Here is a 23,821-nt window from a genome sequence, read left to right on the forward strand (position 1 = left end):
ATCGTATTTTCTTCGTGAAATTACCATTAATCAGCTAGTTTTGACTGGAGATGGATAAAGGGAAATGCATATTTGGATTCGTGTCATTTTCGCTATGTGATATCTTGCTCTCATCGAATTTGGCAGCTTTTCCGGAGAATGAAATAATTCTTGGATCTCCTGGAGAGACTGTTCACTAGGGATTATTCAGTACATGATCACTCACTCGAACTTGTTCATTAAATATCTAGGCAGCAGAAGATTAATATTTTGCTTATTCGAGAATATACATTACATCAGAATGTGTAGGTATACAGTGTCTATGTAAACATCATGTATATACAACGTACACGTAGGTATACAGTCTGTGTAGCCTACATATAGTGTCTATGTATACAGTCTGTGTAGCCTACATATACAGTGTCTATGTATACAGTCTGTGTAGCCTACATATACAGTGTCTATGTATACAGTCTGTGTATACTGAGTGTGAAAATACAATGTATGCGTGTAGTATAGTGTCTGTCACTCTCGACACCAAGAATATCGACTTAATCATATATTACCAGAATCGGAGGACGCGCGACCTTATCATGAAAAATAACCCCTCTCAACAGGTACGAGAACCCATGAAGCAGACGCATGTAGTGTACCAGTATACTTGCCCAATCCGCGAATGCAGCGGCGCCTACATAGGTGTGACTACCATGCGACTGTCGAAGTGACTCTCGTGCCACGCCCAAGAGGGGGCTATCAAGAATCACGCCCGCACCAAACATCAGGAGGCCATCTCCCGGGATGTCATCATACAGAACACGAAAATCATCGGGAAGGCCCCTGATGCCCGTCGGTTGCGCTGGCTGGAGGCGCTCCTCATCCAGCAAATAAAACCTACACTGAATACGACGCAGGAAGAATTTCTCCTCCCTACGAGTATGAGAAGACCTGCCCCCAACAATGACACCACCGATCACGACAACTCCACGGAAGACAACGCCCCCGAACGAGGTACTCCTGCAGCCGATGGAAATCAAATTAGACGTGACGTCCCACAGCGTAGCGCAACGCCCATCAACGTTACAGCGCTGCTCAGGAGGTCCAGGCGGCTGCAGGATATGCTGCAACGCAACCATCGGCTCGAAGAAAGTGCCTTGAGACCTGGCTCAGGCAACCAATGAAAACGAAGACTCACCGCCACCAGCCAATAGGAGACAAGCATGGGGCAGAGCCCCTGCTGTCAACCACAGATATAACGAGGACGGACACCGCACCAAGATCAGTAATAAGAATTAGTTTATAAGGAATTAGATATAAGTAGTCATCTTCTGTTGACCAATATTAAACTTCTAATTGCTTTCACCTGGGACACTTTACTTACAAAAACAACAAAAACCAACAAAAAATGAGCACTCTTAATGTATAGCACTCGTCTCAGGTGATCTCTATCTCGCACCAAAAGTAGTTAGACTCTCACAGCACCAATGGGAGTACTAATATTACAACTCTGACATCGGGAAGAGAGCCCGAAAAACTAACAATACTAACATGTACACTCATTAACTTTAAGTAATGTCTAGTGATCTGAGTTCCCCCTCCCGCCTCCCCCATCAGGGGGGGAAGGGGGGAGGACGATCCAAATGGAACCGAGGGACACAGAAACAATAAACCTTGCCACGCCTCTTGCCACATAATACCAAGCTATCAGAGGCATTCCAACACATAACATAAGAAACTGCAAGCACGAAATAAAACACCTAAGACAAATAGGTCTGCTATCTATCTTATAAATTAAAAGAATTTTTTTCCTCTATTTATTGACATCTTTATATCTATTCCTATTTTTCTATATTTTTTCTTATATGATTTATCTTTTCTATTGTTTGAAAAACAAATTTGGTATGACGATGATGATGAGTAATTTCCTATTACTTTTTAGTTTGATCTAGTTTATCTTTAAAAATTCAAATATATACACCTATTTTGACCCTGTATTTGACCATGACCTCTATAGGCGCACTACTAGCCTGTTTAAGTAGCACGGAAAAAGCCACTATTCGCAAAATAGAGAAAAATCTCTACAAGTGTAACGCTGCTGTAGTAGCCATTACTTTTAATAAAGTATGCTTGAGAGAGGGTCTGCTTCCTAAGTATATTATTATTATTATTATTATTATTATTATTATTATTATTATTATTATTATTATTATTATTATTATCATTATTATGTTAGTTAAATAGCAGAATTATGCAAATTGATATGTATTACTTTCTCTATTTTTCTTATAATCCGCTTCTCTGGCTCAGCGATGATTCTTAGTAACTGCCCGATATTCATCTTGTTCCAGATAAGAATTTTGGTGTTATTTATCTGGTATACTAGTATTAACAGTATAATGGTAAACAGGGATCTCAAGTCCAGGTCAAGCATAGGTCGTCATCAGTACACGTATTATTTCGTTGGCATAGGTCAAATTCGGGCTGGGGTCGTCTCTGGTATACAGCTGGTGTTGGTGCTGGTATTATCGTGACATTTCGACTTCCTCATAGGTCTTCTTGACGAATCAGTAGTGGTATTAAACAAGTGCGTAGCAATAGTAGTTAGACTAAGGCAGCATTATGCTGGCACGGGCTCTTGCTTTTCAGTAGCCCATAACTGGTGATGGATGTAGTATTCTTTCTCTGTAACATGCCACTCGGCTCAATTTAACAACTGGGCCAGAAATGAAAAGATTTAGTGGGAGATAAAGTGTTATAAAAGCAAGATCCAGTGAGTAGGAGGGCATGTGAATGGAGGGATAAATTAGAGGTGGAGAAAAAGTTTGGAAATCAAAGTTCCCTTGGGATGTGACGAATATGAAAAAATCGAGATAACTGACATTCTCTACTCCAGTAACATTTTTCTTAGCTTATTCTCATTCCTAGAAACAGTTTATAAGAAGATGAATTATGTAACATCAGCAGCGAGTAACAGGTATGATGAGTCAGGCATCGTGATGCAACAGCCGGTCACATATGTCATACTTGTTCATGTCTGAACTTTTCAATCTCATTGTCCAGTCGAACGGGTGCATGAAACATGGAACTATAAACATGGAATGGACACACGCGGATAAATTGTAGTACTGACACTGATTGTCACTGCGCAGCTCCATAGGAAAGGGTGGAAATGACGCTGAATTAAGCTACTAATACATAGTCTTGCAGACGCTTTTTTCCCTCTGTCGTCCTTAATTTTCCTCTGACTTTAATAATACATATAAGCTCATTGGAAAGCTCTTGAAAATTCCTTTTAAATGCATATAATTAAGCGTGTAGAAACTACGGTGCGGCAGTGTTTTGAGTAAAGATATCCAGATATGTATTTTACCTAGGTTTGCTTTTTTACTCTACTGTTCAGATTTTTAAATATGAATTTTGATATATCTATCATCAGTTAAAAGCACTTCCCAATGAACCCAATGAAGCACGTATATGTCTCATGCAGTAGAAATAATCATGTATGCCATGTGCTGAGACTGAGTATTTCATGTCTTTGCCATGGGATTGTGTAATAAATTTTATCACTAAAGCCTGTTGAGCCCCTTATATTTAATATCCTTCCAAGTATTAAAGTCTTTATACTCTACTTTGTATTTTATGCACTACCTAGGCCTTAACACCTTGCTATCCAGTCTGTGTCACCTAAGGATTAATCCTATCACCATGACGCAATGGACTTGAATGTAACTATGCTGACATGCTTACTGCTTACTTATATCAGTCATTATTGCAAAAAGAAACACACGTTGATATAAATAATTTATTTTTACAGATCACTTATTAATGTCAGACTTATTATTAACACTAATAATCTTAGGTCTATTCTAAATGTGTTATCATGCAAACAGAAATTATTAGATTAAATACTGTGTACTATTAAATTTGCTTTAACGTAATGCAACAAATGTCACAGATGGCCAGATATTGTCATGGAAAATGAACAAATTACACTCAAATATGGCGAGGTGGGCATTGTGATTCTAGGCTCTCTCCGCCCTTTGCAATGTGCTGCGCACGGCGATTTCGCGCATGTCCATTCCATGTTTATAGGTCCATGGTATGGAAATTTGATTAAGAGTTTTGCGTATTCCAATATTTTATTCTTTTTCATCAGTTTCATTAATATAGAAATACACTGAATATGGATGAATGAAGAATAAGCGTATATCGATTTCTGAACATTATAAACAGTATATACATCCTTGTGTCGCGCTAGTCCCACGCCACATGCAACGGAGGCAGACATTGACACACCAATGTTGGGATACGTACGATAATTACCGTAAAAATACGGTAATTTGGCCAGTGGTATGGTATACGATAGTATGTCCAAGTATCGTACGTTTTATACGGTAATTTCAGGCTTTCCTTGATTTAAAAAAAAAATTTATCCTCAATTTACTACTAAAGATAGCTCAACAGTAAAAAATTCCATTTCGTAATGTGATAGAAAAAGGATAATAATTTTATTTGCTTGCAATAAGAATTCAGACCAATTTATTTTTTTCTGTAACCGAAATGAAAATAAATGCAAAGTAACAGGACAACGTGGATTTTAATTACTTTTCCTCGAGTGTAAATCGATAGTACTAGTAAGTCTCATGAGTTGGTTGAATGTAGATTGCACTAAAAGGAAGAAATGATTCTTATCATACTTGAAAATTAAAGTAGGTCAAACAATAGCCTTCATCCTTTTAGAAAGAGGTATATATATATATATATATATATATATATATATATATATATATATATATATATATATATAATATATTAATAAAAACACAATGCACGGTAATTTCAATAAAAATACGGTAATTTTTTTAGTTTTGGTACGGTAATGCTATTTGAAGATCTTCCCATGATCCCAACTGACACGCTCAGTGTCCTTTACATTGCGTTAGAAGGAGAATACTCACAACCATTTGTTGCTCTAGTGACTTGTTGTTTTGAAGCTTGCCGTTAATCTAGTGTTTATTCATCACTGAGTTTGTTCTGAAGTTATCGGAGGTGAGTGCTTTTAAAATATTGATGACAAATGAGCATATGCATCGCCAGAACTTACAGTGCATGTTGTCAAGGTCGTCTTGGTTTGTGCTAGTTCAGTTGCCAGTGAAGGTTTTAGCTAAATGTTTGCTCAGCCCATCGTATGCGCCAGTACGTTTTAATCAACTTTTCTAACTAGTTTCATATATTTAATATAAATACATATAAAATTTTATACTTTTGAGAAGCAATAAATGACAAGCGCAAACAGCAAAGATATTAACATTCCAACCATAGTTGCTGTATAGTACGTACTCCATTATATCATGTGGTAGCGTTACCAAATTTTTAAGATGCCAGTCAGGGCTTCGTTCATGATAATTATGAGAGCACTTCCACTGTTGTGGAAATGACTTTAGTTAGTCAAATTTATTGTGAATTCTCAAAAACTTTAGAATACAAGTTAAAAATAGATTTGCTACGCACGACACAGATTAATTTCTCTTAAGTCTAAACTGTGGATAACTTTTGACAAACTAAGTAATAGCTTTTTTTCTTTCTTTTTTCTTATCAGAATATTTTTTTTTTATCAAGGAGTGGAAAGAAAATCGTTTATGTTAAATATGTACGAAATACTTTGAAAATTCATTTTAAGTCGTAAGGATGTCATGAAGGAAACATCAGGATTTTTTTTTTTTTTAAATAGCCGTTAGTGGTTGTGATATTTTGAGAATCAAATTTACTTAGGTTCCAGCGGATTACTGTTGTGCATAATTATCAAAACCTGCTGAAGAGTCAACAACCATAGCACTGATGAATTTTCCAGTGTATTTGACTTCTCTGAAATGTGGATGGTTATTCATTTTAAATAAATGAAAAATAACTATTTTTAAGAATTCTTCATTTTTAATATGCATTGCTGATCATCCATTTTTTTCGTCTTGGTCAACTGTGTTGCCCATGCCGTCACATAGAGCATACTGTTTACATGATTTACTTTATACAACCTTTTATTATTATAACTGTAATTGACGCAAAGCATTTGGGTAATTATTCCAAGCCTGACTGACGGAAATTCGTCTGCTAAATGGATGAAGACTACATACTACAGATATATCACCGGCGGAAATATAACTTGGAAAGCAATGAAAATTTATAAGTTTCCTTATGGTTTTCTGATTTATGTGGCACAGACACAATAATTTAGCTTTGTTAAGATGTCTAAATAGTTCAAAAGACCGCCTTCCCCCTTTGATAACTGAAAGCTGACGAGCATGGGGAGGAGCTTATTAACGTCACCCATAGCTAGCCAATCAGGACAAAGAAGTTTTCAATTACGCAGTTTTTTATTATTATTATTTTTTAAAATAATTGTCAGTATCATTATCAGGAGTTCAACAAAAAATATAAACTCCTTTAAGCTTGTGAAACTATTTTCATTATAGCGAAACTTAAATAACAGGTAAAATTCACATTTTGGTTTGTTACCACAGAGCTCAAAGGGGGTGACAGTCACTATTTCTTTCTCTAGATACCTTGATAATTAAGTAGAAATTACTGTTTGAAGCGACAACGTCGATTATGGCAATATTTTTAGATGAAAATGAGACGGCAAAATAGCGAAAATCTTCATTGCAGGAATTTATTTTAGGTTAATACATAGAAGTTTACCAGGGCTGTGGGATGACTACAGTGAGAATTATAAGAGAAAAGACGTGGAACAGCTTCCTTTAAGAGACTTAAGTGTATGCAGACTGATCAGAGGTGATGCAACACTTGAACTTGAAGACATAAAGGAGACGTGTGTTTGATAGTATTCTGTTTGGTTGACTTTGGTATCAGAGGTAAGGCTTTTCTTTATTCACCTCAAGATGTGATAAATAACTACCCATGACTCGTCTTGGAGGAGCTAGGCTAAATCCTTTTGGGGTGGGACCTTGACAGCGCCTAGTGATTATAGTTAGGGGAGATTGGACCTGAGCCTAGGCTGACAATGCTGACCTTGGAGAATTCCCCTCGCTTGGTATTTGGGTAATGGCACTAGTTTCCGGACAGCCGAGGAAAAATTTTATACTTGTCTTTTTTTTTTTTTTTTAGATATTGCCGTGTAATTTTTCCAGTTTCAATCAGTCGAAATAACCAGAGCCTACTTGGAAACGAAAAGCCTTCAGCATCCATTTGGTGGCCTCGGATTGTGAATTCTATAATTCAGAGCCAAGTTTATAGGACTAAGCCCGAAAAAGTGTCGGGGAATTAAAAACCCCCATAACTTATCTTCGCTCAAGCCCTTTTACTTTTACCTATTTGGTCTTTTAAGGTCAACAAACGGCTCAAACTCACAGAGGTGTGTTTTCGTTGTTTTTATCTATACTAAAAGTTTGTGTACCTCTTATAGTTTGTTCACGGTGGTATTCACAAAAGTGGGAGAAGCTGATAGAAAATGTTATAGTACTACTAGGGTAAAAGACCGAATTCGGACCATTCTCTCGAAAACTCGCTAAAAGTGTTAATTGGGGAAACAACGATACAATTAAATCTTTAAGCATACCATTGAAAAGATTGAATTTTCGTCAACAACATGAGATGAAACTGCCATACGTAAAGTAAGCATGTGCTGTCTTCGTAAAATATGTATTCAAGGCAGTTTATAAGACCAATATGGCGTCTCTTCGAATTTGGCACATTCTCTCCACAATAGGGGCCATGTCCTTCCCAGCGCTCATTTGAACAATATTGTTTATATATGTAACGTTTATTGATATTACTGAAAATTGTAGTTGTAATCGGTACAATAAAACAACATTCTGTTGCCTATACTAGGCAGAGCATGAGAAGTCTTACTTATTTCCGGGGTCATGTTTTGAACTGAAATGCATTTGTACCTTGTAATCGGTGGTTTTATCCTTACTTCCATCACAACCTAAACTCCACAGTGCTTATTTGATTGTAATTATACACATTTTGATCTTAATTCACTCAAAATTATACTTGAAATACATGAGAGCTTGTTTACTGTAGATGAGAGCTTGTTTACTGCGAAGTCATGGCCGGAAAAAATTTTTCAGCCTTATTGTACATCTGGCTGCCAAAAACATCAGCGTGCAAACAACAGATTAGTGAATTGTTTTTGACAAATTTATTATTTCTTTGCTAACGCTTTTAATTGATTTAAGTCTATATTACTATTTTGACTTTTTTCCAATAATTGTATGGCTGAAATAAATGTAACCTTTAATGTTTGCATGCTAGGAATGGCAAATCATCGTTGCCAATTTACTGGAGCTTGACACATACGCCGATGCCTTTACAAACTATTTCCATGAATTCTAGCTGTCATGATAATGCAGTTATGATAAAATTGCTCTAATATTTTATATATATCACAAATAGATACACTAAATTCACTTATTTCAACAGTTTTGTGTAAGTCTTATCCCCAGTTTGGAGGGTAAATACATAACAGTTGGCAACAGTGTTAAATGTGAAATAAAATGCATGATGAAAATGCATTTTGGCTGAAGTGTCAGCATAGTGCCGTGGCCATGACGTCGCAGGTCACTTGGCTGTTTTTGCTCCAAAAGAAATAACAAGGCCTGGATTTGAATCGCCCATGAAATCGTTAATGTAGGTTAGGTATCATTTGACCCGTATAATTTGATCAAGAAAATAAGTATATAACATATATACAGTATAGGTATGCTGCTTAGTCGTCATTCAAGTATTTTTTCATAATCAACAAGTATTGTTTGTAAGTACGAGCTACTGTATAGATTTGTATTTTTCTCAGTTAAAGTATATGGGCCTAAATGGTAACTTATCACTTTTAACGATTTTCTGGCGTTTGCAAATTCGGCCCCACTAATTTCTAATGGTGCAAAAACAGACAAGTTGCACGGAATGGAGGCTATTGCGTCACACTGTGAGGACCAGAGAGTAAGACAGGTAGCTGGGTGCTGATAATTTATTACAGATGAACTGGGTTGATATAGACGGGTGCGGATAGAGACGTAGTGTCCGTCATGCATGCATGAACAAACTTAAATAAAAAGGGAAAGGGCCCCCGCTGTGATTGTGTTTCCTATTTGTTGAGATGAAACTGTATTACAAATCAGAAGTACAAAAAAATCACAAGGCTCACCTTTGAATTTTATATGAAAATTAGAGAGTGAAGGCCAATAAAACAGAAATCATGCAAAACAATTCCTTTTTTTCATTGAGACCCACCTATAAGAGAAAATAATAGAATATAAAAAGATACTCAGAAATAAATTTTTTTTTATAGAACCAGAAAGTATTGAAGCTTTCCATACAACTATTTAGTATGAAATTTCAGAAAGCAGTTTTGCATTTTATTGATGCATAAATGTATCTGACACTTATTGCAAAAAAGTTACAGGTGAAGCTTTACATTGTGGGTTTTTATACCTTCTCTTGACTTCAATGGGGTAGTGAAAAATGAAAATATCCATCATGCCTGATATTTTCTGCAGGGATATTCCTTGTAGCAGGAGCCTTTTTCTTTTTTCTTTTTTTAATGTGCAAACTAGCAATACTCTCGAGTGAAAGGCGACCCCTCTTATTGGGAGGCCTAGCTTTCCCTTCTAGGAAAAGAGATTCGGCCGATAACATCTTAAAATCTTGTAACATTAGCACTTTTGTAATACCAGCAATTCACTACAACAACGTCCAAAAAATTTGAAAATATTTTGTGATAGAATTTCTTTGATCTTACATGAATTTTGTAGAGATAATAATGCATCCATCAGGTTTACCCCACCCATGAATTTATTGTAATCCTGAACATTTGTGGGGCATGGAATCATCACATCTTGTTTATGGGAAAAACAAAATCTGAAATACTCAATTGGCAAATGTGTAGACACTGAGGGCTCAATATTCTCTTGCCAGTTTGGTTTCTCTAAAGCATTATCTCCATCAGTTAAGTTACGCCAAAGAGGAACCTCGGTTCGATTTCTTCCTTTGTTTGCTTTATTCCCCAGTGTTGGCAGGGGTTGGTTCTTCAGGATCAGTTGAAGATGTGTCCATTGGTGTTGAATAAATGAGACTTTGCTCTGCATTACTTACATGAAGGGACAGAAATTTCATCTGCAGTGGTCACAGGGAAAATCTCGGTATCATGAAGTTCCAAGATGATCTCCTTATCATCAGCAGCAGATACATCATCACTGCATGTATCAGAGCATACAATTGTTGAAACTCTCTCTCTCTCTCTCTCTCTCTCTCTCTGTGGTGTGTGTCTGTCTGTCTCCACTTGCTCTCTGTTACCTTCATTCTTTTCTCCCCCTCCCCCTCCCTCGATGTTACTTTCGTTCATTTCTCCCTCTCTCCTCTCACTTATAAGCAAGCAGTAACAAGATAGCAAGGTCTGTAAGCACAAATGTACACTCATGCAGTCGCGACTAGACATGGAAACCAATGACAATTCTCGTAATGTATAGGCGGCTTTATATATATATATATATATATATATATATATATATATATATATATATATAAATCATATATATATAATGGATGGTATTATAGTCATGATTCTTTTCCCTTCAGGGGCCCCTGAACTGCATATTCGCCACTGTTCATGTTCATATGTGATGTTTATCCAAAATAGATCATAATCTTCCAACATTTTCAATCAATAGAATAACAGGTAATTTAGTCTACTTTCAAAAATGCAATCTGTTAGTTACTCAATCTACTTGTAAGTTTTAGTCCCATTTAGGTAATCCATTGTTAGCATTTTCCAGAGTTACAATTACTAACTTGCTTCATTCTCTCTCTCTCTCTCTCTCTCTCTCTCTCTCTCTCTCTCTCTCTCTCTCTCACGAATTTTGCTTTTTGTTTCGTGCACTCGTTAGTTATGTACATCTACCTATTAGGCTCATAAACAACACAAAATCTCACAAAAGAACGGAAAAACGAAGGCAATGGACGAATTTTGGGTCCATGGAGTCTTGTGACTAATATGCTACGCTTGGAGTTACGCTCGAAGCACAACAATCCCTATGACAACAATTTACAATTTTTTTCTCGCTACTTAACCATAACACATCACCTGACTGCCAAGATTTTCTCAGTGTCGTAGCTTCCCTCATACACCGATAAAGTTGGCCCTGAAATGCGGTAAACCAACCATCAAGACACTAGCATCGAACCTAACACTTTGCTGACGCTATCGTTTTAAAAACATAAAGAAACCTAGTGTTGCCAAAATGATGCCCAAATCTCATAGTGCTCAGATGTGCGAGATGAAAAAGTTACGCTGCCCCCATTGGTGCAAATGAAGAATATTACATACATTAGAGTCTATTCTTTGAAAAGTAACTAATTAGTCACGAGTCCCAATATTTTGCACTAAACTAGGACTTAGGCTACACAAGCCTAACTTTTCCAAACACTCACTACACTTTCTGCTAATTTATTCCAAATACTCTTCCATACCTGGTCCATTCATATCACTTCGATGACAATGTAGTCATTTCATTCTTTGTTTTTTTCCTGATTCATGAAAAATATTTCAATTCTTTTAAGAAGTCTACCGCGGCCCCTTCATGTGAACGGATGACCGTGGAAGAGAAATGTTTGATTATATTTTAAGCATTAAATCAGGAGTAGGGATGAAGAACACGCAGCACTTTGATACTTTTATTGGTGCTGAATGTGTTTTTTTTTTTAACTTTAGTGTAGTGTTGTATTTTCAAATTTTTAGCCTATCATTGAATGTTATCATGAGTTGCATAGGATAGGTAGTAATCAAAAGAAACTAAACTTAGTGTCCTAGGCTATATGGTCTACCACTCAGATACCTCACTCACCTGACCCAGAAGAAATATGTACAAAGTGCTTCTTCCTGTATGTGACACCCCTTTTGTCTGGATTATTGTCATCACAGCTTTGTCTGTCATTTCCATAACTTCATTTTGGTACTGGTCGTTGAATATTAAATCAAAGTCATCACTACTGAATGGTGATCTTGGCAGAGGCTGTCTTCTGAACTTTTTTAGGGATCTAGAATATGGTCAAATCTCCTTTTCATTGATTTTTTTTGCTTGGATTTGGCCTGGCCCTGGGTTCCTTTCAGTTTTTTTCTTTGTAATTTGCTGCTTCTTTTTGTCCTCCTCTTACTGTAATTTCACTTCCCATTCAGCTTGTAGGCAAGCTATCCTTTGTTCAGAGAAAATGGCAAAAGCTTGGTCCATCAGTGTGGTCTTTTTCCTTTTTGGTCCTTGTTGTTTTCTAGGAGAAGGGCAGAATTGGGAATTATTAAACACTTCACTCACAGTCTTTTTAACTCACATGCTAAGGGTAGACAGAGGGGATTCATTTAAAACTACAGAGTTAGGTGAAGTAAACTTGGAGCTGTGAGGTGTTCTAGGAGAAACATAAAAATGGACTGCCTTAGAAGCACTAGGTCTAAGTGTTGAAATTGATATGTCAGCTGATTGCTTCTCTGGAAGTGCTTTTATCTGACCTTGCATGTCTCTCATCATCTTAAGTATCTCTTCTCGCAACAGAAACTTCATCAAAAAGTTCTTGAGTGACATCAACATTGACTATGGGTATATAACTATAACGTTTGGCTGGGAATGTCGGAGCATCAACTCAACATAGGGTAAAAGGAGCATCAACATAGGGTGAAAGAGACTTAGGAGATGTAGGAAATGAAAGTACATCACTGAATACATCAGTGCTGATATTATCCTGTCGTTGTGATGGAAAAATCACAATTTTTAAAAGTAAATTGTATTTTTCCTAACTATACAGACCTGAGGTCCTTTACATAAGGAATTACTTTCAGCGTAGCTGGAATTACGGCAGTTAAATTCTTCAACGAGGTGGTTAGGCAGTAACTACCATCCGGTAGGCGGGTAGGCCCGCCTGCCCAGATGTAAACACTCCACTTTGCCATTTGGCCCAGGTTCAAATTGAGGGGTGGTATGAAGTGGGCATAAATGTAAAGAACCTCAGGTTTGTATAGTTAGGAAAAATACAATTTGCTTTTAAAAATTGTGATTTGTTCCAACACAATACACAAACCCTCGGTTCTTTACATAAGGATGACTCACCGATTGGTGGGAGGAATGTGAGTGAGCCTCTAGAACTGTCTGGAGTTCCTCCTGGTCGTAAGAGCGAGGAGTGCCCTGCCTCTGACAACTTGACCGGAGTATAGGAGCTGCATGATCAAGAGTCAGACTTCTGGGCCTTTTCAAAATGAGTGAGGAATCATGACTCATCAGAAAAAGGGCTGGGAAGAATATTTTAGAGTCGGAGGCATCAATGCAAATTTCTGGGAAGGGTTTGCATTATTGCCAGTCTTCTTCCTCCCTTTGCTAGAGGAAGGAGCAGGATTGCTTCTATGATTCTGATAAGAAAAATAAAAAGGAAGCTCGATGTGTAAACTTAACGTATCAATTGCCCGACCAGCCATTGTAAGTTCGAGTCCTATCCTCAACTTGAAGGAAGAGGAGTAGAAGGTTGAGGTGGGGAAGGTGGAGAGGCCAGTCAGTCTCGCATCCTGCTTACCTCTAGAACTGCACACCATAAGCGAGATGCAACTTGTCCTCTTGAAGGAGCCGGGTAAGCAAACACAACCTTCAAGCATCCACCATCGGTTCAAGGAAAGGAGATTGCAAGGACCTGTGGGCAGACCTGAAGGAAGAAAGATATAAATATGGCCGCAATGAGACCTCATCTATCTTCCGGTCTGACATATTCTTCAGAGTGATGAAATGTGCCCATCTACTAGACTATCCAACTGCAGAGAAGTCTCTCACGATCTCATAAGACTCGGAGAAAGACGTGTCATTGGACACTTCTGCAATGGCAGTCTGCAGCGGATAAAGACACCGACTCTCAATGATGGGTGTCGATCCTTCATGGGTACAGCAACACACCAATAGGACAAAGTAATGACTGATCTGGATCAACCAATACAAAGTCTTCAGCGCAGATCATGAAGGACTCAGACTTTTCAACAAATGCCGACGCTACACTGTCACGCATCCGAGACGTAGTCACAACATGACACCTGCCTTTTGAAGGGTTATGCTGAGAATAACCATACAAATCATCTATCTTGTTAAGAAATGAGATGATGCTTCTCGCGAGGCATGTGCACATCAGACGATAGTCAATTGCCTTCTAGAGACCGACGTCCCTGTGATGGCAAGACAAAAGTTTCTCATCAGTAGTTGAATCTCAAGTAAGGAGGAACAATACTTTGTTACTAGTGAATGACTAAGGTGAATATGTACCTACTTCTTCACAGTTGAATTGAGAGAAGTAAACACTCAAGATTCTGATCATAGAAAAAGTCCCATCGATGACACCAACCAGTGGCGACGACTTTAATCCCTGTTGTTTTACAAAGGACTGAAAAAGCTAATCCGCTGTTTCATTGCTTCTCGGCGAGAAGGTCGGAGTTTGCAATGAAAGCAGAGAGTTTTTCAGTAATGAAAACACAGGGGTTGTACTGCCTGAAGAACTGCCTCTTGTGGTTTGGATCAGGGAGGAAGTTTCTATTTACTTTCATTATTCTTTTACGATTCAGGGTGAACAAAGAATACTTGAACACCTTATGAATTAGGAAATGTATATTAGAAGACAAACTCAAATTGTCTGAAGAATATCATTCTGCATCATCGCAGCGGCCGATGGGGCAGATGCGATGAAGCAGAAGACTAGGCTACAGACTTCTGTTATACCATGGGGTAAACAGAAAGATGATAACGAGTCTAATGACACATATCTCTGTCTGAAAATCTCCCAACAGCATATGTGGTGCAGGAGAGATGTGCATACACACATGCAAGAATTCCAGCCAAACAAAGACCTATGTAAGTCTGTGATTGCTGGGCAGAGATTCGAACTGGTAGTCAATCATTGACAGAGGAGAAACAATACCAAAGCGAAAAGAATCTCGTGAGGCAGAGCCATACATCGCTCACTCAACGTGTTATCATCCTGAGTTGCCTGGTAGAGCATTCCATGAAAGAATATGTTCGGCTAGAACCATCGAGCGCAAAAAAAATACACTTGAGCATCTGCATTTGAACGAAAATGGGAGGGAAGAAAACCCTATTGTTCAGTGATAATGCAAATGCTGTGGTGTTGTTGGGAAACAATACCACTAGTTATCTCAAAATCAAAACCGGTAACTCTAGGGAGGCTTGAAACACTGTCCCGAGTTCCAGGTTAATTAAGAGAGGGTACTATTTGTCTCGGTCACATATCAGAAGAGTTAACTTACAGGTATGCGCCTACTACTTGGACAATGCAACTGATAACAGAAGCATGTTGCGAGAGAAATATACTAGTATATTTGTAGGTTCCTGTAAATTGAACTCCAGCCTAATTCTTCTTCATTCGAGGGACAAGAATAAGGACTGGAATAGAGAGAAGGTGAAGTTTTCCCAAAGGAAGACTTCTACAGTTATAAACAGGATACCGAAGGCGACAAATTCAAGCCGAACTGGTTGTTCCCAAAACAGTAGCACTGGAGAGGCATTCATACCTTTCAGTGCTATTTATCCTGAACGGATTGACATATGTTCAGTAAGGTCCTAAGATTGAACCAAAAACATAGTCTCTCGGGTTCGAATTCCAAGGAGTAGACTCCACAGAATTCCTCTTATTTCCTTGTTCATCCCGGTATAACCAGGAAGTAGAGGGAAAAAAAGAGAGTAATGTCTGTCTCGCCCGTGTATTTAGAAATTACAGAAAAATCATAACACTGAGAATGCCAGAAATTCCAAGGACTTCCAGCATTCAGCTAGATTCCCGGTTATTGTAGTGACAGTTATCAGGAATTCTTGTCTCGCCCAAGTGCACCTGCTTCCTTGTTTATTTCTTAAAGCTATCTGATGCCGAGTTGCCAGATTCGAAAGAAGAGTTGCGAACGGTTAAATATTCGCCAAAAATCAGGTAGATTTTTGGCAGATCGTAGAAGACCAAAACACTTGGAGAGTGCTAAAAATTCCAAAGAATTTTAAGCTCTCTGCATGACCCCTGAATTTCTTCAAAAGATTATCGGGGTGGGACCCCTCCTCAACTCCCGTAGAAATTGAGGAGGAACAGGCATAAGAACTAGCCCTAAATGTGAGCATTTATGGACTGGAATGAGAGTACAATTCAGTAGGATCTTCCATCGAGTCTCCCAAAAAGAAAGAACCCATAGGGGACTGCAAATTGAAATCCGTCCAAAGGACAGTAAAAGCCATGGAGACATAGTCTCCAGTTTTGACGTAAGATCCTTCCTCAATGACGTGGATGTACATCCAGTAGGACCCTAAGGTCCCTCCTGGAACGTAGTCCCCCAACGCTGAATCCTACGGAGAGCACTCTGCAGGATCCCTCCAATTCACCTCGCCCCTCCCAGCATAGCCATAGGAAGTAGAGGGAATAGGGGAGGAAGACTGGACACACTCACTCGCCTTGCTAGCGGAACTAGCAGGAGAAGCGAGTTACTGGCAGCCATCAACCTGCGGTGATGGCTGCTCCGTGAGTCTAGGAAAGCGTTATCGTCTGGAGAAAACACTTTCCCAAGAAAGGTTACGAAACTCTCGTATGGTAGGCCAAACGTTTGCTGCCACCGAGACCGGTGGGTCACACAACCATCGTCTGGGTGGGGCTGAGTGTGCACCTGACTGGAGAGAGCCGCTCCCATCCTCGTGGAGGCCGAAACCTCTCAAGAGGACCGAATGGGGGAGCCTCTACTGGTCTCTGTGTGCACTGTCCCATGGGACCATCATGTCAACCCTGGGAACTGAGCAATCACCGCGAGAGTAATCACCAGCAAGGTGCAAGTCACCTGAGCGACTCGCTCCTTTCTTCCACTCTGTGCCTGAGTCATAATGGTGAGCGGACTCAGCATCACTGACTCTGGATGAACCCGAACCCGAAGATTTATGTGCACTCGGGGACTCACAAACGAGCGCCCAACACGGAACTAGTCCTAGGGGCAGAACCTCTATGACTAGCAGCAGAAGTGTGAACCGAAGTTTGCGCTTCTACAGCTCACGACACGCTATGCCCTGGGGACAGCGTGATGGTTCCCACTCCCAAAGGAAAGGGAGAGCCATCAGAAGACCCAACTGCCTCCCCAGTTTGAGGAGGCAGACTCTTAGAAGTCCCATGATGAGACTTCTTAGGGGGGGCGAGACTACCTTCTTCTTCGGCAGGGAGCCTTAGAAGTCGAAGGGGTGGAGGCTGATAAAAAATATGATGATTTCGACGAGGAAGATGACGACACTTGATGAGCTCTCTTTCTCTTCGAATTCTCCAAATTCTGCAAGACTTCCTCTATAGGATGAGGTATATTTACCAGCGGGAATAGAGTTAATAATCAGAGGGCAGTGGCAAAGGCTTTGTTCAGTGACGTAACTCCAGGATAGCAGTGGTAAATGAGTATGATTTCCAGTAGGGGATCAGTACACACACTCGAGGACCATTATCACAGCATGCTACGAGTCACAGGTACAATTCCAAGGCTAGGATAACCAACAGGAAGAGATATCCAACCATCTATGATTTAAAGTAATAAGGATAATCTTCTCGCATCCAAGGGCACCGCCCTCCGAAATGAGAGGAGATCTCCAAACACCAAAACCACACGCCCCATCTTCTACCTTTGTCCAGTAGCTAGCAAAAAGATGAAGGAGAAGAGGAATGACCAGAAGAAACAAAGGGCAAACCTCCGAAGTTCCCCTCAGTAATTTCCAAAGTGCAAGTGTAAATTTTGGATGAATACATGTCTTGTCCTAACGTTAAAGGGTGAAAATATGTACTAATAAAGATGTTGGCATACCTTTGCTGCTGACCCTTAACACAAAGTAGAAAGGTGGCTATCAAGGCTATCACAAAAAGTGGGTTAGCGTATTAATGATTAAATTTAATTAATTATTAATATCAAACACAGTATATACATATTTATTCAAAAAATAAAAAAATTAAAGATCCCACCAGGAAAATGATTAACAGCTAGTCCGCAAGATCTCACACAAATACTCCTTCATTGGAAGACGGCCTAAAGCAAAGTGAAGTGTACATCTGGGCAGGCGGGCCTACCCGCCTACCAGACGGTAGTTACTGCCTCACCACCTTGTTCAAGAATTTAATGGCTGTAATTCCAGCTACGCTGAAAGTAATTCCTTATGTAAAGGACCGAGGGTTTGTATATCGTGTAGGAACAACTTGTTTTTACATAAGTAGCTTACCAAGCAATTACATAGCTACCAGTTTTAGCACTGGCAGGTAAAATTTAGAATTTGCGGTAGCGATTCTTTTTTGTTTTGCCTATAGGTAACTCGTCCCACCCACTCTCGTGAAGAAGAGGCACAACTAAGCCAGGTGCTTCAATTTGTTTCTTGCGGCTTATGACAAGGTTGCGGGTGAGCAGCTGGTTCAGAATTTGCATTCCTTGCTGGTTTTCCTTGGAAGTCGATGAAGTAATCTTTTTTAGTAGCCATTCGGCATTTCTTTTGATTTGACTTGTAAAGAATTATATTTTTATTTGATAATTATCCAGTTAATTTAGAGAATTAGTCTCAATTACTGAATTTGAGTTGACTTGTAACCAACGATGCCCAACGCTAGTGCATCAAGCACTCGTTATTGCAGCAAGGGCTGCAGGACAAGATAGCGTCGGCAAAATATGACACTCATACAATTTGTGTTAATTATAGAGTGCAAAACTGCTCAGTGGACAATACTTGCTTGGAGTGCAAAGGATGGGATGCAAAACATGCAAAACAGTGGAAGACTTTAGCTTCTTATCAATGTAAATTGGCTAGGGATAGACAAACAAAGGCAGTAAACAGCCACTGGAAAGGTGTATTTGCAGAAGTGCACCGTCTTTCCTCGAGTTCTGAGGCTTTCAGCCCGGGAAAGAGGGGCCTACAGCAGTATAGTGATTCTTCCAGACCACTGAAAAGGTCTACAGCTGACAATTCGGCAGCACCAGCAGTTCCATGTAAGAAGTCTAGAGAAGCTGTACCTTTGTGCAGCCTTTGGGATAGCTCAGAAAGGTTTTCTCTGGAGAGCTTATCATCAGTCAAGAGCTGTAAGTGAGCACCTGCGCCTAGAAGTGCAGTTGTCCCAAAACTGCACCAGTTGTCTCCCATGCGCATGTTGGCACCCAGACATTCAGTGACTCGCTAGCAGCAGTCGGCGCAAAATCATCCAGTATCTTCCAAGCGCTCAAAAGTAGTTGATCACCCAGTGAAGCACCCCGTGAACGACGTTCGTGTGGTATTATTGGAAGAGCCAGTTCCCAAGTGGCAGGCAGTGAAGGATCTTGAGCGATCTTTTGGTTTTCGGCAAGTTCGGTGCAAGAAGAAATACTGACAAGATGTCGCCACTCTTACGTAAGATCTCGCCACTCTTACATGGGGAGGTCGGTTGGATGAAGGAAATAAAGAATTTTGATATAGCAGAGCCTGAGTGGCTGATACCGAACTCTACATGTAATTACCTTAATTATTTTTATCATTGGGAATGGAAGGTCGCCTTTCAAACCAGTCAGACTACTTTAAGGTTATTTTAATTACAAAATGTACTGTAAAATTCCAAAATGGGGCATTTGGTATAACCCATGCTAGGCGCAAAAAGGTGCTGTAAAAATGTACAATTAAACATCCCACAATGAAAGAGCATTAACTGGGTTACTGCCTTAAAACAAGAGACTGCTAATTTGCTGTATCTGAAACTGGTATGGGAGCGAGTGAATATCCGCGGACCACCAATCTTCTTCTTATTGTGTGCTGTCAGTAAGGACGTGGCGTAATGACGCTTCGTGCTATATCCACATATCAAATTATTCTTGGCAAGCTCGTTTGTTCTGGCAAGAGGTATTGTTTTACTGCACCCACTAGCCTCACGGTTAAGATCAACTGGTTACTCAGATAGGAGCTATAACTGCATACCGTGGACATACAAACTACCCCTGGTATGATGAGTTCATGTACTCGCTGCACGCAAATTTGGCCATAACTAGGTATAATAATCTTCTACAGATAAACTGGGGCAGGGTGCAGATAGACAAAACACTTGGCAGCAGGAAACCTGAAAGAAAATTCCAGGTTACACTCAACAAAACAAACGATTTTATTCATATGAAATGACTATTCAAAAGGCAGGGAAGTTATCATGAAATTAATTAGTACACATGCAGTATGGTAGGAAAACTCAAGTTATTATTTAAGAAAAGCTTAATGTAGCTTAGAACAAGGTGCAAGGGAAATGTGCGTGCTAGGTGGAACACAAAGGAGTTCGTTTAAGGAGAATGGGAAGTTGGAATACATGAAAAAAAATGAGGGAATTTTACTGAGAGAAACAGGACTGGTTGAATTTGCAACTTCTGGACGTACCTTATATTGGTGTGCATGTAACTTGATGCTAGAAGTGGACTTCAGACCAGCGTAAGAAGTAGTCAAAGGAGCTCCCGTCAGAGCGACTCTGAACACGTGTGCAAGGATTGCCTTGTGTAGCAGGAGTGGCCAAGAATCAGAGCGACACTAGGGCAGGTGTCGAGATTTCAAAGGTAAGCCTATTAAGGGTCCAAATAGGAGTTCATTTACCCCCGAGTTTTTGTGCCATAACAGTTTTCTTATCCTCCAAAATTGTTCGATGGGGAGTGTGAGGACTGGAATCAGACAAGGAGAAAGCTCTAACTAACTCTATTGAACAGATATATGAGGCAGCAGTGCGGATGGAAACGTAGTGTCTGTCACGTCACGCACACACATACAAAAAGGGATGGAGCCCCCACTACAATTGTGTTTCTTTGAAGCTGAAAATATACATACATCTTTGTGCAGAGAGTACATTTTTACATGATATATATATATCAGCAGATAGGCTGTGAAATGCTCTACATTTTAGTATTTGGTACAAAAAGTATGTACAGAAGAAGGACAGACATTTAGCAAAATGCCGTCCTTACAAAAACTCCCCCCCCCGAGACAATGATTAAGTAATAATCATTGGCTGATGGTCAGCAGAATCTTGCGAGGGGCTGGAGGAGTCCATGGGCTCGAGATTTCATCCGTTGGGTGATGTCTTACTGGATCTCGTCGGCCGGTGAGTCAGGAAGCAGGATGCCACCCATGGTGGTGGGCCTGGGAGGTTTGACTCCTTTCTTTGGGCGGCCCCGGCAACGTTTGGGGAAGCTGTCAGATTCCAGCGAGGCTGTGTTCCAAGGCAGTGTTCTGCGAGGGCCTTCTGCAGGGGGTCTTCGTTGGAAATGACGGCGGGCTTCAGTCTGTCTATCGAGACCCAGTCCTCTCGGCCACCGATTGAGATGAGGAACGCCTTCTCCTCTTGGCAGATGAAGCAGTATGGTTTTCGGTAGGGTCTCGTTAGTGGCGGGGTCTGGTGTAATTCCATATGAAGATGTACTTGCAGGAGTCCAGGGCCCTCGGTCGAAACTGCTTCCTCCTGTTCGGTGTAGGTCTCTCGGCAGGGAATGAATTTTTGGGCAGCTGCCCGAAGTCTTGCCAGTGGGATGTCGGGGTCGTCGCTGTCGGCGGGGAAGAATTCACCTGGCAATGTCAGGTCTTGCCGTAAACCTTCTCTGCCAGTGATGGGTTGCCATTGGCTCTTGGGGTGGTGCGGAGGCCGAGGGGGACCCACGGTGGCTGTGCCTTCCAGTCAGGTTCTGTGCAGCATGTCATCAAGGAGGCCTTGAGGGAGTAGTGGGTCCTTTCCACCATGCCATTGGCTGCAGGATTGTAGGCCATGGTCATATGGTGCTTGGTCCCCATCAGGCGTGCCAGGGAGGTCCAGAGTTCTGAGGTGAAGGCGGTTCCCCTGTCTGTAGTGATGTCGTCTGGCACTCTGAAGCGGCTGATCCAGCTGGATAGGAGGGCTTCGGCGTAGGTGTATATGGGGCCTTCTGATATCGGGGTGGCTTCTGGCCACTTGGTGGACTGGTCGATCACTGTCAGGAGGTATCTGGTATTGTCGGATGGGGGAAGGGCCCGACGACGTTGACGTGGATATGCCCGAATCTCCACCTGGGTTGAGGGAAGATGCCTATTCCCGATTCAGTGTGCCCTCCTGTCTTGCTACTTGGGCACGTGATGCAGTTCCTGCCCTGCTACCGTGAGTCCCTCTTGATGCCATGCCAAACGAACCTTTCTGTCATGAGTGTGGATGCCATGCAGGGCAACGGGTGCGAGAGACCGTGGATCACGTCGAATACCTGCTTCCTCTGGGAAGCGGGTATCAGGGGGCGTGGGCGGCATGTGCTGGTGTCGCAGAGGAGTGTCGTCTTGGAAGGGCCGAAGGGACTGTCCTCCCATCGGAGGGCGGTGATGGCGGTCTGGTAGGCTGGTACTTTGGGGTCGGAGGCTCGCTCAAGCGCTAGGTCCTTGTAGTCCACGCCGAGGTGCAGGGAGTTCCTTCTGCTGGTGACGTACTTGATGGAGCACCTGAATTCAGAGACAGCTGCGAGGTGATGTTGCTGTCTTGCGGACCAAGCATCGCCCCCCTTTATGAAGGTGTGGACCAGCGGCTGGTGGTCCATCCTTATGGTGAATGGGACACCTTCCAGGAGGTACTTGAAGTGGCGCACAGCCTGGTAGACAGCGAGGAGCTCGCGGTCAAAGGTGCTGTAGCAGGTGTCTGCGGGTTTCAGCTTCCTGCTGAAGAAGGCTTGCGGCATGGGGACGTCATTAACCAGCTGTTCCAGGACAGCGCCGCATGCGTTGTTGCTGGCATCAGTGGTGAGTGTCAGGGGCGCGTCAGGGTCCTGGTCAGCCAAGGTTGTGGCTCTGCTGAGGGACGACTTTGTGCAGTCGAAAGCGCGCTGTTGGGCTTCTCCCAACGTCAGCTTCTTTTGGTTGCCCTTCAGGACCTCGGTCAAAGGACACATGGTGCAGGTGATGTCCAGGATGAATCTTCTGTAGTAATTCACCATCCCGATGAACTCTTGGAGGGCCTTGATTGTCGTCGGCAGCGGGAACTCTCCACTGCAGCAACCTTCGATGCCTTGGGACGTACTCCTGCTGGGGTGATCTCGTGGCTGAGAAAATCCACCTTCTCTGCGCCGAAGGTGCACTTGTCAAAACAGATGACAAGCCCGTTCTCCTGCAGGTGCTTGAGGACGGCCCAGACGTGATTTAGGTGCTCCTCTGGTGATCTGGAAAATATGACGATGTCATCCACATAGCAGACACAGAATGGTAAGTTGCCGAGGATGCTGTCCATAAGGTGCTGAAAGGTGGCTCCGGCGTTCTACAGCTGCAGCGATGAGGTCCGCCTTGGTTCCTTCCCTGGTGATCCCGTGGAGCCGGAACTGGATCTCTGCACAGCGTAGCCAGGCTTCGACGTTCTGTCTGGAGAAGGGCAGTAGTTGGATGGAGTTGGGCTCCACAGCATTGTGACGATGTGCAAGGATGTTGATCGGGGCATGGGTCAGGGCATTGGGGGACCACCTGGGGAGAGCATGGATCGTGCTGAGGGTCGGGGCGTCGAAGAACCAGAAGGAATGGCGATGGACAGCTCCCTGTTTTGAGCTGAGTTCTCCATGTCTGCCAGCTCACTCTTACGGTCAACAGGTGTCGTAAATACTGGCCAAACCGTGAGATAAATGCCAAAACACTCCTGTAGAGGACGTGCTGTTTTGAGTCCATAATGGTGTTGTGGTCGACTGCTGATTGGAGCACCAGAGAACCTAGACTAAGCGCTGTACAGGTCTGTTAAAGGTTTTCTGGGATAGGTGGCCTGTGGTGCTACCATCCTGATCCGGGAGGTCACCAGTTGTGAAAACTGGAATCAGACAAGGAGAAAGCTCTAACTAACT

The 23,821-nt window shown here is 41.5% G+C and overlaps 2 protein-coding genes across 6 annotated transcripts in view; one reads left to right on the forward strand and one right to left on the reverse strand.

Moving 5' to 3' along the window:
• The first annotated feature begins 4,879 nt into the window (after positions 1 to 4,879).
• The window catches only part of LOC135208413 (E3 ubiquitin-protein ligase TRIM22-like), a 217,032-nt gene continuing 198,090 nt past the window's right edge, over positions 4,880 to 23,821 (forward strand). For 4 of the 5 annotated variants that reach the window (XM_064240554.1, XM_064240556.1, XM_064240555.1 and 1 more), the window contains exon 1: positions 4,880 to 5,025. The gene's annotated coding sequence lies outside the window, so the exon portion shown is untranslated. Of the gene's footprint in view, positions 5,026 to 6,727; positions 6,846 to 23,821 lie in introns of those variants that run through there. The other variant, XM_064240553.1, reaches the window with a different exon arrangement.
• Positions 21,567 to 22,891, reverse strand: LOC135208180 (uncharacterized). Its single transcript, XM_064240316.1, has 2 exons — positions 22,152 to 22,891; positions 21,567 to 22,050 (listed from the first exon to the last, which is right to left on the reverse strand). The coding sequence occupies exons 1-2, from the start codon at positions 22,889 to 22,891 to the stop codon at positions 21,567 to 21,569; spliced, it is 1,224 nt and encodes a 407-aa protein (XP_064096386.1).

Source organism: Macrobrachium nipponense, chromosome 35 (genome assembly GCF_015104395.2).
Source record: "Macrobrachium nipponense isolate FS-2020 chromosome 35, ASM1510439v2, whole genome shotgun sequence".
Classification (NCBI taxonomy): Eukaryota; Metazoa; Arthropoda; class Malacostraca; order Decapoda; family Palaemonidae; genus Macrobrachium; species Macrobrachium nipponense.

Coding starts and splice junctions, on each gene's coding strand:
- LOC135208180 (XM_064240316.1), bottom strand. CDS start 22,891: ATGTGTCCTTTGACCGAGGTCCTGAAGGGCAACCAAAAGAAGCTGACG. Junction 22,051..22,151: donor TCCACACTCATGACAGAAAG/GTTCGTTTGGCA, acceptor AATCGGGAATAG/GCATCTTCCCTCAACCCAGG.